The sequence below is a fragment of the Nannospalax galili genome, unplaced genomic scaffold (genome assembly GCF_000622305.1).
Source record: "Nannospalax galili isolate Female #2095 unplaced genomic scaffold, S.galili_v1.0 scaffold441, whole genome shotgun sequence".
Taxonomy (NCBI): Eukaryota; Metazoa; Chordata; class Mammalia; order Rodentia; family Spalacidae; genus Nannospalax; species Nannospalax galili.
This window is the reverse complement of record NW_008348089.1, coordinates 8,557,568-8,573,831: the sequence shown is the minus strand read 5'-3', so window position 1 is coordinate 8,573,831 and position 16,264 is coordinate 8,557,568. Positions and strand designations below refer to the sequence as shown.

Genomic DNA, 16,264 nt, shown 5'->3' with positions numbered 1-16,264 from the left:
TCTTAAAGTCACCTCCCTCACTTACTCTCAGATCCACCCCCACTTCCCTACCTTCTTATCCCTTTTTTCCCCCAAATCCCATAGAGTCCATATTGTGTTGCCCAAGTACTCTTGGGTCTGGGGCCATCCCCTGGAATATGGTCTGCCTACCAGAGGCCATACCCTTAAAGAAAACTGACTGTCCATTTCCCAGCAGCTATCAGTTGCTAACAGTTCCTCAGCCTGGGGCAGGACATCATGCCCACCTCCCATCTCCATGCTGGGGTTTTGTCTGGCCTGAGCTTGTGTAGGTCTTGTGCATGTTGTCACAACTGCTGTGAGTTTAAAGTACCTGCCCTGTTGGATCATGAAAATACCATTTTCTTGTAGTCGTCCCCCCAACCCCCATGGCTTTTACAGTCTTTCCACCTCCTCTATCACAATGATCCCTGAGCCTTGGGGGAAGGGTGCGATATAGATGTCTAGTGTAGCTGAACACTTGACTGGACACTCCACAGCTTCTTATTTTCTGCACATTGACCAGTTGTGGGCCTCTGTGTTAGTTTAGTGAGGAATTGAGACTATTAATGCTGAGAATTTATTGTTTAACAATGTATATCAATTCTTATTATTTTATTTATTGTTGTGGTTGGCCTGGAACTCGCTATGGGGACCTGGCTGGCCTTGATCTCACAGAGATCCACATTCCTCTGCCTCCTGAGTACTGAGATTAAAGGTGTGTGCCACCACACCCAGTTCTCTTAGATCTCTTGATTAACTGTTTTGGTATTGTTTCTTGGTTGTGTTTAATGTTCAGACCAAAGTATTCCTTCCAGAGCTGGCTTAGTGGTTATAAATTACTTTAATCTGGAAAATGAATTTTCTTTCTCCTTTGATTATGACTGATGGTGCGGATATGCTAACCTTGGCTGACACCTATGATCTTTAAAAATTTGCAGGTCCAAGCCCTTGTGGCTTTTAAAATCAGATGTTAAAATCGGGTGTTATTCATGACCTGCCTTGATTTATGATTTGGTCTTTATTTTTTTTATAGCTTTTAATATCCTGTTCTGTACACTTAGTATTTTGATTGTTATGATTATTATGTGACTGGGGAAGTGTCTTTTCTGGTTTGTCTATGTGCCATCTGTGTGCCTCTTCCACCTTGATGGGCATCTCTTTCCTTAGATTTGGGAAATTTTCTCCTATGATTTTGTTGAAGAATTTCTGTGCCTGGGTTTCTCCTCCTTTTTCTATATGTGTGATCAGTAGGTGTGGTCTTTTTATAGTGCCCCAAAGTTCCTGGGTTTTTTAGACTTAACATTTTCTTTGAGTGATCCAGTTCCTCTAGTTTGTGTTTCAGTCTTGATGTTCTTTCTTCTATGTGATCCATTCTATTGGTGAGGCTTTCCACTGAGTTTTTATTTCGCTAACTGAATTTTCTTTTCAAGTTTTATTTCAGTTTGGCTTTTCTTCTGAAATTTTTATTTCCTTATTAAAGTCTACTTTCATATCTTGGATAGTTTCCTTTATTTCAATCAGCTGTTTGTGTTTTTAAGGTCTTCATTCCAACATTTATAGTTTTATGAGCATATTTAGAGTTGCTTTTTGAAACCATTGTCTTGTGTATCAGCTAAGTTGCATTTTTCTTCTCAGGAACACTAAGATGGAGGTACTAAGTGCTGGAGGAGATATATTGTCTAGGTTATTCATGCTGTTTGTGTTTTTGCAGTTGGACCTAAGTGTCTGGAGTTTGGTCGTTGGTGGTGTTTCTTGGTATGGATAGCTGGTCTTAACTTTTGTTGAGTAGATGTTTGCATCTTTATATGTTGTTACCCCAACTTGTCAGGGTGGAACCAGCTGAATGGTTCTTGGGAGTTCATTTCTAGGAAAACTCTGTGTTGATCTAAGAATGGGTTACTATAAATGGATCTAGCATATCTGGGGATAGATGCTACTTCTGAGCCCAGGAGCAGACTTTCCTTTTTAAAAATATTTTATTTATTATTTTTATTTTATGTGTATGAATGTATTGCCTGCACTTGTATAAGTGCAGATGTCAGAGAGGGTGTCAGATCCCCTGGAACTGGAGTTATTGACGGTTGTTAGCCGCTATGTGGGTGCTGGAAATTGAACCCAGGTCCTCTGCAGGAGCAGCCAGTACTCTTAACCACTGAGCCATCTCTCCAGCCCCAACAAACTTTCCTTAATTTGAAAATTCTCACTGCCCATCTTCAGAAGTCTGTGGAAGCTCAGCCATTTCTACAGGTGGCCCTTGGGTGGGATGTTCTTGCATCAAAGTGGGAGTGGGTAGTGCTCCCTGGAGGTGGGCTGCACTGTCCTCAGGTGCTGGTGGATGGGGTAGAGACCACGCTGGGGGTTCTCTGACTGAAATCATGGTTTCAGGACACCATACTCTCTCTGGGGTGCACAGTGGATGTGGTGCCTGGCTCCCAGGTGGGCTGACTGGTGCTGGGGGTCCACAGCTATGGTCTGGGTTGCAGGATGCCACATGGTCCTGAGGTCCTATGGTGGGGTGAGTGGCTGGTGGGTGGGCAAATGCTTGAAATCTTAAGTAGAACAATAAAGAAGATAAAAAAACAAACAGGATACAGCTAGGAAAAGAAGAAGTGAAATGATCGGTATTTGCATATGACAGGTTGTATACTTTAAGACCCTAATGACTCTACCAGGATACTTTGATTTGATAGACAGTTTTAGAAAATAAATTCAGGATACTAATAAGCATACAAGATTAACTATCTTTTTCTCTACTCAAACAACAAATTACATAAGAAACTAAGAAAACAATCTCATTCACAACAGCCTCCACCCCACCCACATACTTAGGAAAAAACCTGACCAAAGATGTGAAACACTTCTGTAGGGACAATTATAAAATATTAAATAAAGAAATTGAAGTTGTTAGAAAGTGGGATTTACCATGCTTACAGATTGGCAGAGTTAATGTTGTTAAAAAAAAAAGAATCTATCCACAGTTTCAGTGCAGTCCCCACCAACATTCAAATTATATTCTTCACAAGCTGGAAAAACTAGTCCTAAAATTCATGTGGAAGCACCAAACATCCCTGAATGGACAAAACAGGCTTGAGCAGAAAAAACAGCTCTGAAGTTTTGTAGTATCTGACATTAAATTATGCTATTGGATCATGATAACAGAAGCATGGCAGTGGGTAGAAAACAAACATGTTGGATACCTATTTCAAACTTCTGCCTCCCGTGGCTCAGGGATCACAGAGGAAGAGGGAGCAGAAAGATGGGGTAGATGACCACAAGGAAACAGTTTTCCAGACAGCTGGTCAGTTACACATATGAGCTTATAGCAATGCACAAGTCCCATGCAAGCTCAAACCAGAAAAAAATTCCAGCATAGACGAGAGGAATTGGGTAAGAAATCTGAACCCAGCTTTTAAGAAACTTTTGGCAACTGATGGCTGCTAGGAGGGGGAGAGACAGTCTCTTACAGGGATGGGACTCTTGATATATGATAGAGTACATTAAATTGGGCAGTGTGGATAGGGGAGGGGATCCAACTACCATCAAATTATATTGTATGAAAATTGCAAGAATTCAGTAAAGAGTTAAACAGAGATCTTATTGAAATAAACGGGGGGGGGGGGGGAGAAAAGAAAAGAGACATGTATAACAATGTAGAATAGAAGCTCCGGAAATAAACTACACAACCTCTGCTATCTGATTTTTCAGCAAGGATACTGAAAACCTACAGTGGAGAAAAGACAATTTCTTTAACAAGTGGTGCTTATAAAACTGAATATCCACACTATATCCCTACCTCATACCCTTTAACAAAAATCAGCTTAAGCTAGGTGTGGTGGCAAATTCTTGTAATTCCTACACTTGGGAGATAGAGGCAGAAAAATTAGGAATTCAAGGTCATTCTCTGCTGTGTATTGAATTCAAGGTAAAGACTGGGCTACAAGAGACCCTGACTTAAAAAAAAAAAAAAAAAAAAAGACTCAAAAATGACCAAAGACCTTAATGTAAGACCCGCAACTGATACTACTAAAGGACAGCATAGGGAAATACTTTAAAATCTAAGTACAGTGGTTAAGAGAACTGACTGCTCTTGCAGAAGACCAGGGTTTGTTTTCCAGCACCCACATGCGGTTAACAACCATCCTTAAACTCCTGTTCCAGCAGATCTGATGTTCTCTTCTGGCTTCTTCCACAGGCACTGCATGACATGGGTACACTACGTACATGTAGACAATACACTCTTACTCATAAGATAAAAATAATAAAATAATGTTTTGAGAAGTGCCTGTAGAGTCGGGGATATCTTTTACTAGCTGCTCATCTGACAGAGGATTATAAAGAATTCAAAAAAATTAAATGCCCAATGATCAAATAATGCAGTTAATAAATGGATGAGGAACTGAACCTGTGTTTCTCAAAGGAAATAGTTCAAGTGGCAGGTGAATAAATGAGGACATTTCACTATCTTTAGCCATCAGGAAAATGCACATCTGTTCTACATTGAGACCATTTCAACCTAGTCAGAATGACTAGCATTAAGAGAACAAAAACCAATTGCAGATGAGGATGGGCAGAGACATTTAGATACTGTTGGTGAGAATTTAAGTTAGCATTGCAACTCTAGAGCCCTCTCAGAAAGCTAAAAATAGAACTTCCAAAGACACCTGGGTTGTCTTTGAGGATGTTTGTTTCTAGCCTGTTATGGGTGGTATCATCCCATGGGATGGGGTCCTGGACCAGATCAAAAGAAAAGATGGAAGAAGCTAGCTGAGCACCAGTATTCCTGGTTTCTCTCTCTGTTGTCAAAGTATGAGGAGTCACAACTCCATTCTCTTGTCACTTGATGTACCATGTGAAGCTGTCCTGGTTTGTCTCTCCATTGCTGTAAAAAACACTCTGACCACTACCAATTTGGGGTGGAAAGGGTTTATTTTATCTTACATCTCCCGGGTCACAGTTTATCAGGGAGCCCAAGGTAGGAACTCAGGGCAGGAGCCTAGAGGCAGGAGCTGGAGTACAGACCATGGAGGAATGCTGCTTACTGGCTTGTTCCCCTGGCCTCTGCTCAGCTTGCTCTCTTATGCAACACAGGCCCACCTGCCCTGGGGTGGCACCACCCACAGTGGGCTGGGCCCTCCCACATCTCTTAACAGTCAAGAAGATGCCCCATGGATAGGGCCACAGGCCAGTCCAATGAAGACAATTCCCCAATTGAGGCTCCCCCAACCCAGGTGTGTCAAGTTGACACCAAAGCTATCCAGCACAGAAGCTGTCACACTTTTGGATGTACAGCTGAAAGAACAAAAGGCAGCATACAGCAGAGATACCTGCATGCCTCTATTAACTGCAGCACTGTTCACAATAGCCAAGTCATGATCCAGCCTGGGTGCCCATAGGCAGATGAATGGATATAAATAAAAATGTGACATGTATACATGATGGAGTTTTATTAGTGTAGAAAAATAGACTTGTGCCATTTACAAGAACGTGGAACTGGAGATTCTCATGTTAAGTGAAACAAGTTACAGGTTTCCTCTTAAATGCGGAATGCAAGTCAAACAACGAGCCAGCAAGGAAACTGAGAGCTCAAGAAAAAGGACATAGGGATGAAAGGGGGGACTATCAGGAGAGTGGGGAGAGGACTGATAAATATGGGAAATGAAAGGAAACCACAAAAAGCCTTATATAAACATATGAAAATGTCATAATGAAACCCATTATTTTGTACAAATCAAAATACAATGGTTCATCTTCATCATCAGATTGTCTAGGTTTAGAATCACCTAGGAGACACCTGGGTTGTCTTTGAGGATGTTTGTTTCCAGTCTAATTATGGGCGGTTTCATCCCATGGGCTGGGGTCCTGGACCAAATGAAAAGGAAAGATGGAAGAAGCTAGCTGAGCACCAGTATTCCTGGATCTCTCTCAGTTGTCAAAGTGTAAGGAGTTACAACTCCATTCTCTTGCCACTCAATGCACCATGCCTTCTTCACTGTGAGCCAAAATAACTCCTCCTTCCCATTTGTCAGATGTTTGCTCACAGCATGGAAAGTAGCTGATAAAATAATTCTGTGCGGGCATAGCAGCATTTCTGTTTCCAGGCTGTACATCTTTCTTTGCTTTGATCTCTTTCAGAACAAATTGGAGCTTTAGCAGATCAGCACATCATTCATGTGGCATGTGGCGAGTCCCACAGTCTGGCCCTTAGTGATCAGGGCCAGCTGTTTTCTTGGGGTGCAGGGAGTGATGGTCAACTAGGACTCATGACTACTGAGGATTCTGTAGCAGTGCCCAGGTAAGACTATTAGAGAAAGAAGTTTGGGTCAAATATCATTTATTCCTGATTTTTGTTCTGTTTTCTTCATTTTATTGCAGTTTCCTTTATGCCTCTGCTATGCCTTATAGTATAATAACACTTGTCACTCAAAAAAGTAGTTGTTTATAGAAATGTTTGTTTCAAGTTATAAAAAAAATGAGCTAGTCCAGAACTGTGTGTGTTCTAGTAGTCTGGCTACTAGTTGAGTTCCTAGTATTTGACAAATGTGTTGACTAAAAAGCCTCCTTTTTCACCACTTATACTTATTTACCTTGAACTGATGATCAGAAGCTTTAATGACTTGGGCTGGAGATGGTGTACACACTTTTAATTCTAGCATTTGGGAGGCTGAGGCAGGTGGATCTTTGTAATTTTGGGGCCAGCCTGGTCTACGATGGCAAGTTCTAGGCCAGCTAGGATACATAGTGAGAACTTGTCCTGAATTAAAAGTTTTAATTACTCGATTAAGCATTTTAACATAGGATTATGAAATTGTAATTCTAATAACATGCTACATTACTTTAAGTATTACAATAGCTAAAGATAAAGATGTAGGTTTTTCTTTCTTTTTGACAGACACAGTCTTATTTAGCCCAGGTTGGTGTTAAACTCACTATGTAGCAGAGGCTGACCTCTACTTTGAATGCAGCTCCCTGGGCCTGTCAGCCATAGTCCTCTCATTAACATCTATGAAGACAGTAATCACTTTGGAGATCTTAAAGATGTTGTGTGCACAATAATCACTTTCTGAAGAAGGGATGGCAAGTAGAGGAATTATGATAATAGGGATGAGCGTGGGGGTATTTTTGTTTGTTATACCTAAGAGGCGGTCTAGTGAAAGACTTATAATAGATTTACATTGTGCAAGATTACGTGTTTTTTGTTGTTTTTCTTTTCTTTTTTTTCTTTTAAAGGGCAGGGCCAAGACTGACTCGCCGTGAGGCTGGCACCAGCGCCACACCCCACTTGTTTTATTTTTTAAAAGGTCTTTAGGTTTACACATGTGTTTAGTTGAGAATGTTTCTGATAAGTGCGTTTGTGTGTGAGTGCCCATTTTAAAAAGCTTTTTTCATTTTAGGTTAATACAAAAGCTGAACCAGCAGACCATATTACAAGTTTCTTGTGGCAACTGGCATTGCTTGGCTCTTGCAGCTGGTAATACAACATGAATATACCCTAATGTTATGTTAATTTTAAAAGCATTTCTTTCCAGTGTTTTCTAACTTGAAAGCTTTCACTGAACAGTGACAGTTTCCGTGTAACTTCTTGTTCCTTGCAGATGTGGGTATGTAGAATGTGGTCATCCCCCATTGCTGTTCCAGCTTTTACAGGAAAAGATAAGCGAGGGATAGGACAGTACCCAGGTTTTGAGAACATAGAAAAGTGTTTTTTTTAAGCTATAACCCTTCCCAAGCTCCATTCTACTGTCAAACTTCCAGATTAATGTAAAGTCAGAAGCCAGTGAATGGGTACACTGTACTCTGCTAGAGTGAGTCTGCATGTGCATGCCCTGGTCAAGCCTCCATCTCAGAGCAGTTTAGATGGTCACAGCTGCATGCCCTAAAACCATCCTGATTCTTCTGGTCAGAATTAAGTTCTTCTTGCTTAGATTTGTAAGTCTTGTAATTAGCCTGTTCAAAATTGAATTTACTTAAGTGTTAATAGGCTTTGAAGGATAGTAAGACTCAGCTTATTTCTCTGTTGTCAAGTGGTAATTTTGGCTTACAGTCTTACGACATGCAGTATCTCTTTTCTCTTTCTGTTGGTTGGATTTGGTGTGTATAGGCAACTAATAACTGCCCTAATAAGATTATTTTTGAGTATGGACCTTGCGTCACTTTTTGTAATACAGTTGTCCTGTTACTATTTCAGATGGCCAGTTCTTCACATGGGGGAAGAACAGTCATGGGCAGCTGGGTCTGGGGAAGGAGTTTCCCTCTCAGGCCAGCCCACAGAGGGTGAGGTCCCTGGAGGGGATCCCGCTGGCTCAGGTGACTGCAGGAGGAGCTCACAGCTTTGCCCTGTCTCTCTCAGGAGCTGTTTTTGGATGGGGAATGAATAATGCAGGGCAGCTAGGGCTCAGTGATGAAAAAGGTAAGTAAAGTCTTTGTATGCACTCTTCAGTTTAAAAGCACGTTCATTTCTTTAGCAAGTGTTTATTGTGGATCTGCTGTGTGCTGGCTCTGTGCTAGGTCCTGAGGGAGCTGCAGTGAACCAGACAAAACATTTGTGGCCTAGTGGAGACCATATTCTAGTGAATGGTTGCAAACTGCAAATCACTAAATATATAGTATGTTACATGGCTTTAGAGCAAGCTTCCTGTTTATCACAAGTCAGTGAGGAAGGGCCTGTCTGATAAGAGCATATTTGAGTAGAACTCTGTAGGAAACCAGGTAGGAAGTGGGACATGTAAGTAAGTTAGTGAAGAATGTCTCTGTCAAAGGGAACAGGACTTGAAATGGCACCAATATGGGAAGATAGTCGTGGGGAGGGAACAAGGGGAAGGGGAGCAGAGGTGGTCATGGAGGGCATGCAGGCACTGCTACCAAGGACCCTCATAGGGCAAGGCAAGGATTTGGCTTTCTTTCCTGGAGAGGGAAGACACCAAGAATTTTGAGGGGTGGTCCAGTTTGAGTAGCTATGGTAGGTTAGGGTAGCAAGGGAATCATTTTGGAGGTAGTAGCAGTAGTTGAGTTTTTAGTACTTGGAGATGAGACCACTTGGTTCTGATCACTGTTGAGTGTATAGCTGGAGACAAGGGGAATGCTGGGTTGGGGACAAAATGAAGATGGGGAGTGGGCAGAGTTAGAGTCTGGGGGAATTGTGAGTCAAGTTTCAGATTTATTAAATTTGAGATTGAGTAGAGATGCAGGCAGAAAGCTGAATGAACGTGTGAGTCAGGAAACCATTCCTGATACTATATGTATTTCATTTCAAAGGCCGATGTTTAATTTATTCTAGATCGAGAGTCTCCGTGCCATGTGAAGCTTTTGCGCACACAGAAAGTCGTCTATATTAGCTGTGGAGAGGAGCACACAGCAGTTCTCACAAAGGTGAGGAGTGCAAGGACTTGTCAGGGATGAGGTGTGCAGAGTGAACTGAGTGCTTCAGCGTAGTGGTGGTGTTTTAATTACTGTGCTTGGATGTGAATGTTCTCTTCACTTTGTTTTGATTGTTTTGGAAGGAATAGAAGAACAGCTGTTTATGTGTCTATGCTGTCATCTTGGATAATCTTATTGAATCTCTTAGTAACATTTAAAAATTGTTCAATATAAATCACCTAAAAATATAGCCTATCTACGTATGCAAAACAATATCCATCCTTTGTCCCTTTAAAATAAGGCTTCACAGTCACTTTTCTAATAAACAATATGTAAAGTTTTGTATAAAAATAAATAAATAAATAAAAATAAGGGTCGGGCGTGGTGGCGCACGCTTTTAGTCCCAGCACTTGGGAGACAGAAGCAGGCGGATCTTTGTGAGTTCAAGGTCAGCCTGGTCTACATAATGAGTTCAGGTCAGCTGGGACTACAGGGAGACCCTGTCTCAAAAAGACAATAAATAAATAAATAAATAAATATAAATAATTCATTTGAATATATAAAACAAATAGTAATTTAATGATGTTTTAAAGTAATCAGTCTGTTTTCTTTTGCTTCTAGGAACATTAGAATGAAAATGTGTTTTCTTTTTGTTGTGGTGGTTGTTTTGAGACAGGACCTTCTGTAGCCCAGGCTGGCCTTGATTCTGCCATGTAGCTGGGGATGATTTTGAACTCCCAGACCTCCTACCTCCACCTCCTGAGTGCTGGGATTATATGCCTGTTCTACTGTGCCCAGCTTTAAAATGTATCTTCATGTTGTGTATTTTCTATAATATATTCACTTTAATAAAATGTCTCAGCATTTGTTCAAGTACAAATTTACATTCTTGTGTTTATGGAGCTGCAGTTTCTTACGTGCGTGTGAACCTATGGCATCCTCTCATTTCATCTGTTTTTCCTTTTAAAACATTTTGCCACCTAACACATCATTACATTTAAATTGTTTTTATTTTTATGTGTGTGAGCGTTTTGCCTGCATGTATGCATGTGCACCATGTGCATGTGGTGCCTGTGGAGGTCAGAGGGTATTGTCTCCCCTGAAACTGAAGTCGAAGATGGCTGTGAGCCACGTAGCTGGGTGCTGGGAACCAGTCTGGGTCCTCTGCAAGAGCAGCAAGTGCTCTTAACCTCCAAGCCATCTCTCCAGACTCACATCATTGTACTTTTAAACAGTCTTTAAAATCTCCAGATGCACACAGTCCTTTGAGTAGTGTAGCCTTTGTTCCTTTAATTCCTTTATTCCTTTTTCACTTAATGAATATTCTCAGGAAGTGATTTTGGCTCAGTATCCAGTGAGTACAGTGCCCTGTACAGTCTGTTGAGTTGGAATTTTGTGTATAGGTTTTAGAGGACAACTCTCAAACTCAGAAACAGAAATGTCAGTGGGTATTGTTCCCCATTAGAGTGGAGGTGTGTTTACCTTTGGTGCTGGTTCCTGTGGGCAGCTCGGACATGATTCCATGAATGATGAAGTTAATCCAAGAAGAGTTCTGGAGCTAATGGGCAGCGAAGTAACCCAGATTGCTTGTGGCAGGTGAGTGCTCCCAGGAGCTTCCCATCACAGTGAGACCCAGAAATGGAGCTGACAGCAGTGAAGCCTTGAGTTCACTGTCATTTTAAGAAATCTTTTTCTTCCTCTCTCTCTCCCTCCCTCCCTCCCTGCCTCCCTTCCTTCCTTCCTTTGCCTCACTCCTTCCCTCCCTCCATCTCTTAACAGGGTCTCATATAGCCTGTGCTGGCCTCAAACTCGATATGCAGCAAATGCTTACCTTGAACTTGAACTCCTGATCTTCCTGATTTTGCTTCCCAAGTAAATGGATTATAGGCTTGTGTCACCATACATAGCTTCGTTTTAGGAAATCTTAGGAAAGTCAGATTGTAAAGGAGAGGGAGGTTTTAGGTAAGCACACCAACAGGAGGACATTAGGCCTCTTTTGTGATAGAGGGCAAGCAGCAAAATGTCAGGAGAAATGTAGGAATGTGATGATTCCTTGCCCCCTGTGGGGCCTACCTTGCTTTTCTTTCATACCAAAGGCAGAAGGGGCAGGTCATTTAGTGCTTTTCTCAAGTTGCCCTTCTCACCAGTATCAAGCAGACATGGCTTTGTCATTGTAACACCATGTTGTCATCTACAGTTGGACTGGGGAGATGATTCAGTTAGTAAAGTGCCTGCCCTAAAAGCACAAGGAACTGAATTTGGATTCCCATCAAAACATATAAAAGCTGTGGCGGCCTGTAACCCAGGCTGTAGCAACCTGAAGCTTGTTGGCTAGCCAGTCTAACCAAATGGATGAGCTTCGGGTTCAGAAAGAGACTCTCTTTAAAAATAAGGGGGACATGATCAAGGAAAATAACTATTGTCTTCCTCTGGCCTGTACACTTCACTTCTATACACATGCATATGCATATGCACACACATGCACAGACTCATATTAACAGTCCCATGTACCCCCCACACAATCACAATCACAACATAGTATACACACACTACAAAGAGAACTGCACAATCAAGTTACAAAGAAAAAAAATCACACACAAAATCTCATCATGTTTGAAATAAGTTTATTATTTACTGTTGAACTGCATTCATAGCTGTTGTGGGTCTTATGAGGCCCGTGGGCTACAGGTTAGGCATGCCTGATAGAGTGTCAGAAGTTAGAGGTCAGAAGTATGGAGAGCCATCTATTGTAAAGAGTCATTAAGAGGCTCCTCGGTAACCTCTAGGAATTGCTGCAGTCTTACATGGAAGTTTAAAATCAGGGTCTGAGTGTACATCTTTATCAGTAGAAATTATGCCATTGAGTTTATTATTTTCCACAGACAACACACCTTAGCCTTCGTGCCTTCTTCTGGACTCATCTATGCATTTGGTTGTGGCACTAGAGGTCAGCTGGGAACTGGACACACATGTAATGTTAAGTGCCCATCTCCTGTGAAGGGTTACTGGGCTGCCCACAGTGGTCAGCTTTCAGCTCGAGCTGGTAAGAGTAATTTTCGTTGGAGTTAATTATATTTTTAAACAGTAAGTTATTTTAATATGTATTTATTCCATACCTTGAAATCTTTTGGAGGGAATGAATATATGTTGTTTTATCTTACTTTGTTTTTTAGAACATTATTCATCATATTGAGTAATTACTCTGCATGAAGCTCTAGGACCAAGAGCCTAGAGAGCACATTGCAATGTTAACATCAAGGAGCACTAGTGTATGTCTTATTATTGTTAACAGTAATAATTAACATTAATTGACTATTTAGCAAAATTCCACGATAGTACCAAGCACTCAAAAGTAAACACACTACTACTATTATCATCCCCTTGCTAGAGGTGAAGGCCTGGTCCTTCTGGATGCTCACAGAAATTCTGAGACAGGATTTGAACCCAGGTCCACCTCATTCAAAAGTTTGTGGTCTGCTTCTGGTGTTGTGGTTATAATATGATGATACTTCTTTTAATGACATTTAAAAAATTCTCTTGAAAAGGTTGAGCCAGTAGACTTCATTTCATTGGAAATCAAATTCAGATAGGCACTCATATTGAGCATCTGTCTTATTGTGAAATAATATATCCTAAGCTCAAAATAGAACTGGAGAGTTACTAAATAGAAATGTAATTTAATAATGAATTTTAAATTTGAATTCTAAACTGACATATTTAGGACTTTATAAGGATTTTAAAAAATAATTTAAAATTTTTTACTGGATTTGTTTGTTTGATTTTGTTAAAAGTAGAGAAAGGAGATTTGTTCAATTGGCCACATTGGGAAGAGGAACAGATCAGGACTGTTTGGGTGCTCTCCTCCAGAGCCGAAGAATAGTTCAATGTCTTGTCATTTGTAAAAATCATTTCTCTAGGCATTCTCCTCAAACTTGGAATACATGTATTTAAGACATAAACCATTGAATGTAAAGATACACTCATATAATACCAACATTCAAAAACCTGAGACAGTAGAATCACAAGTTTTGGGCCAGCCTGGGTTATCTAACGAGTCTTTGTCTTAATCCCGTCCCTCTCTTAAAACAATAGGAACCAATTTAAGAAACTCATTTAATTTGAAAACACAAATTTTTGAAATTGAATTACAACCTGGCTTAAGTGATCATAAGTTTGTGCTTGGGTATTTGACAAAATGATCTTATGATGAAATTGGTAAATTTCAGTGTTTTATCAATATTGTGGTTTTAGGAACCTTTAAGGTAATAGGAGAACACAGAGGAAAACAGCTGTGCTGAGGGTGGTTTGGAGTTAGCCAGGTAGAGGACTGTCAGAGATCAGAGGTGGTACCATGGAGGCACATAATTCAGGTCCTAGGAGGTGTTGTTCATGAAGAATTTATTGTGTGAAGGGAGGGAGGAAGGAAGAGGCAAGGGAAATAAAATAGTGTGGCAGTTAGGGGCAAAGCAGTAGGGTGGTCTTAGAAAGTCCACATGTGGGAAATTAAGCAGGGAGGAGGATATAGAAGTCCTTCCTTCCATCCTCGGCTTCGTCTTAAAGGTAGGAGCTCACGGGATATGGACTCACTTGTTATGCATATGTTCCATTTATAGTAGTGCTCATTTTAGATGTAGGTCAGTGGCATAACAGAATTAGCATGAAAAATAGAAATTGAGGCCAGGATTAGCTGGCTGTGAGGGAGGAGGGCAGGCAAAGAGAGGAGGATACCGTGTTATATATTTGTTTTTTAATTGAAATAGGAACAATCCTGGGCAGTGAGCCAGGAGAGAAGGTCTTTTCTCTGAATGTAGTTAAAACAGATTAGAAACCATTCCGTAGCATACCTGGGGATATCAGGAAAGTGATCAAGGAGAAACAACTTTGGAAAAACATACTGTTTGAATTTGTTTTGACAGATCACTTTAAATATCATGTTGTTAAGCAGATCTTCTCTGGAGGAGACCAAACTTTTGTACTTTGCTCCAAATATGAGGTAAAATTTTCTTTTGATTATTACCCTGAGGGTAGAATAATGGTAAATCAGTATTTAATAATTATACAAAAGCATTGTAACTCTTTGTTTCTCCCAGTTTTATCTTATTAAAATAAGCAAACTAAACCTTGATGTCATCTCCATTTGCCTCCTTTGAAGTAAATTTTCCTGGCATTGTTATTGTAGATATCTGATTTATAATGTAGAATTAATTATGGATATCCGTATTTTTTCCAAAAAAGAGCTAAAAGGAGATTTAGAGCCTCTGTGTCACTGTTTTTCTGTTTCTTTTCTTCACTATTAAGTATCAACAAATTCTGGGTTTTTGATAACTTAGTGGATTTCTTTGTTTGATGTGATTGAGTATATAATAAATATATAAGAAATACAAAAATTTCATTTTTATAATTATCTATTCAGGATACCACACCAAGACTTCCCTTCTCTTTCATCCTGCATCACTATACTGAATAAGCCAGAAAGAATAGTGGCATAGCTACGCATGGCGTTGCACACCTATAATCCCAGTACTTGGGAGGTGGAGAGGAGGAAGAGACAGAAAGATCAGGAGTTTGAGGCTATCCTCAGCTACATGGCCATTTTGGACCAGCCTGAGCTATCTCAAAACAAAAAGAAAAAGTCAGTGGCATAGCATCTTTCAGAGTTTAAGATCCAGTATAGATACAAGACTACAGCAGTGCTTCAGAATTTCATTCATTCTGCTCTTCCTGGCCCAGGGCACTCAGCTTAAAAAGAGCTCTGAGCTGTGGTTTTGCCCCTCTCTTCTCCACATTCCCACTTTCATTCAACAAGCACTGCAAGGAGACAAACTCTGAGGTGATGATAAAGGAATGAGACCTGATTGGGAAGAAAGCAGCACCTGTGGGAACAAAGACCCTGTCAGTTCAGAAGCACTCCCCGTTCATCTGACATGTTGCCATCTCACTCTAAATCCTTCTTGCAAGTCTAATTCTGTAATTCTTTAGGAAAGGTACTGCTGAGCCTAAAGCTTAGACAACAGAGTCAACAGTAAGCCTGAGGAAAGCCATGTCCTCTCGTCATCTCCAGGGTGATGTGGAATTGCTGCTTTGGGCTTGTTTTAGGTTCAGCTTCAGAACTTCACAGAGTGATCCTGAGGAAAGCTGAGGTCATTATTTACATTTAAAATACCAATAGCTATCCATAACTCCAGTTTGGGGGATCCAGCACACTTCTTCTGGCTTCTGTGGGAACAGCACAACATGGGTATGCTTACATACACACAGGCATAACACTCGTACACATAAAATAAAATAGAAAATTAAAATGCCAATAAAGCAAAATATAGAAACACAGGATCTCTTTAGGGTAGTAACTTTTTGTCTACAAGTAACAGAGTTTTAAGAATTCATTTTGGCAATAAATTGACTTGAATAATATCCAGTGCTTCTCTGTGAATTCAGTATAAAACTTAGTTTCCTTCCTTTTAGAAATACGTGATCTATGTAGTTGAATTTTAATTTGCATGTGGAAAACAACCCACTGATAAAAGGAAAGTTTATGATAGTGTTAGGGAGATCTGGCAAGTTAAAGTTGCCAAGAGACATACACATTAATTCATTCTCATTCATTCTCTCTCTCTCTCTCTCTCTCTCTCTCTCTCTCTCTCCCCTCCCCCACTTTGAAACAGTAGCCCAGACTTACCTCAAACTCAAGACATTCCTTCTGTCTCAGCCTCCTAAGTGCTGTTACTGCAAGTTGTGGCAACACACCTTTCTTTTAAAAAATATTTAATTAATTTTTAATTTTTGTGTATGAGTGTTTTGCCTGCATGTGTGTAAGTACATGACATGTGTGCAGTGCCTGCAGAGGCCAGAAGAGGATGTTTGATCCTCTGGAGCTGGACTTAGGGACAGTTGTTAACTGGTATTTGGGTCC

The 16,264-nt window shown here is 40.5% G+C and overlaps 1 protein-coding gene across 5 annotated transcripts in view; it reads left to right on the top strand.

Moving 5' to 3' along the window:
* Herc3 (HECT and RLD domain containing E3 ubiquitin protein ligase 3) overlaps nt 1-16,264 on the top strand; it is a 125,058-nt gene that overhangs the window by 49,995 nt on the left and 58,799 nt on the right. For 4 of the 5 annotated variants that reach the window (XM_008844635.3, XM_008844638.3, XM_029569066.1 and 1 more), the window contains 7 exons: nt 6,133-6,292; nt 7,392-7,468; nt 8,186-8,407; nt 9,275-9,366; nt 10,820-10,950; nt 12,237-12,397; nt 14,271-14,347. In XM_008844635.3, coding sequence (XP_008842857.1) covers nt 6,133-6,292; nt 7,392-7,468; nt 8,186-8,407; nt 9,275-9,366; nt 10,820-10,950; nt 12,237-12,397; nt 14,271-14,347 — 920 coding nt within the window. The remainder of the gene's footprint in view (nt 1-6,132; nt 6,293-7,391; nt 7,469-8,185; nt 8,408-9,274; nt 9,367-10,819; nt 10,951-12,236; nt 12,398-14,270; nt 14,348-16,264) is intronic. The other variant, XM_008844637.3, reaches the window with a different exon arrangement.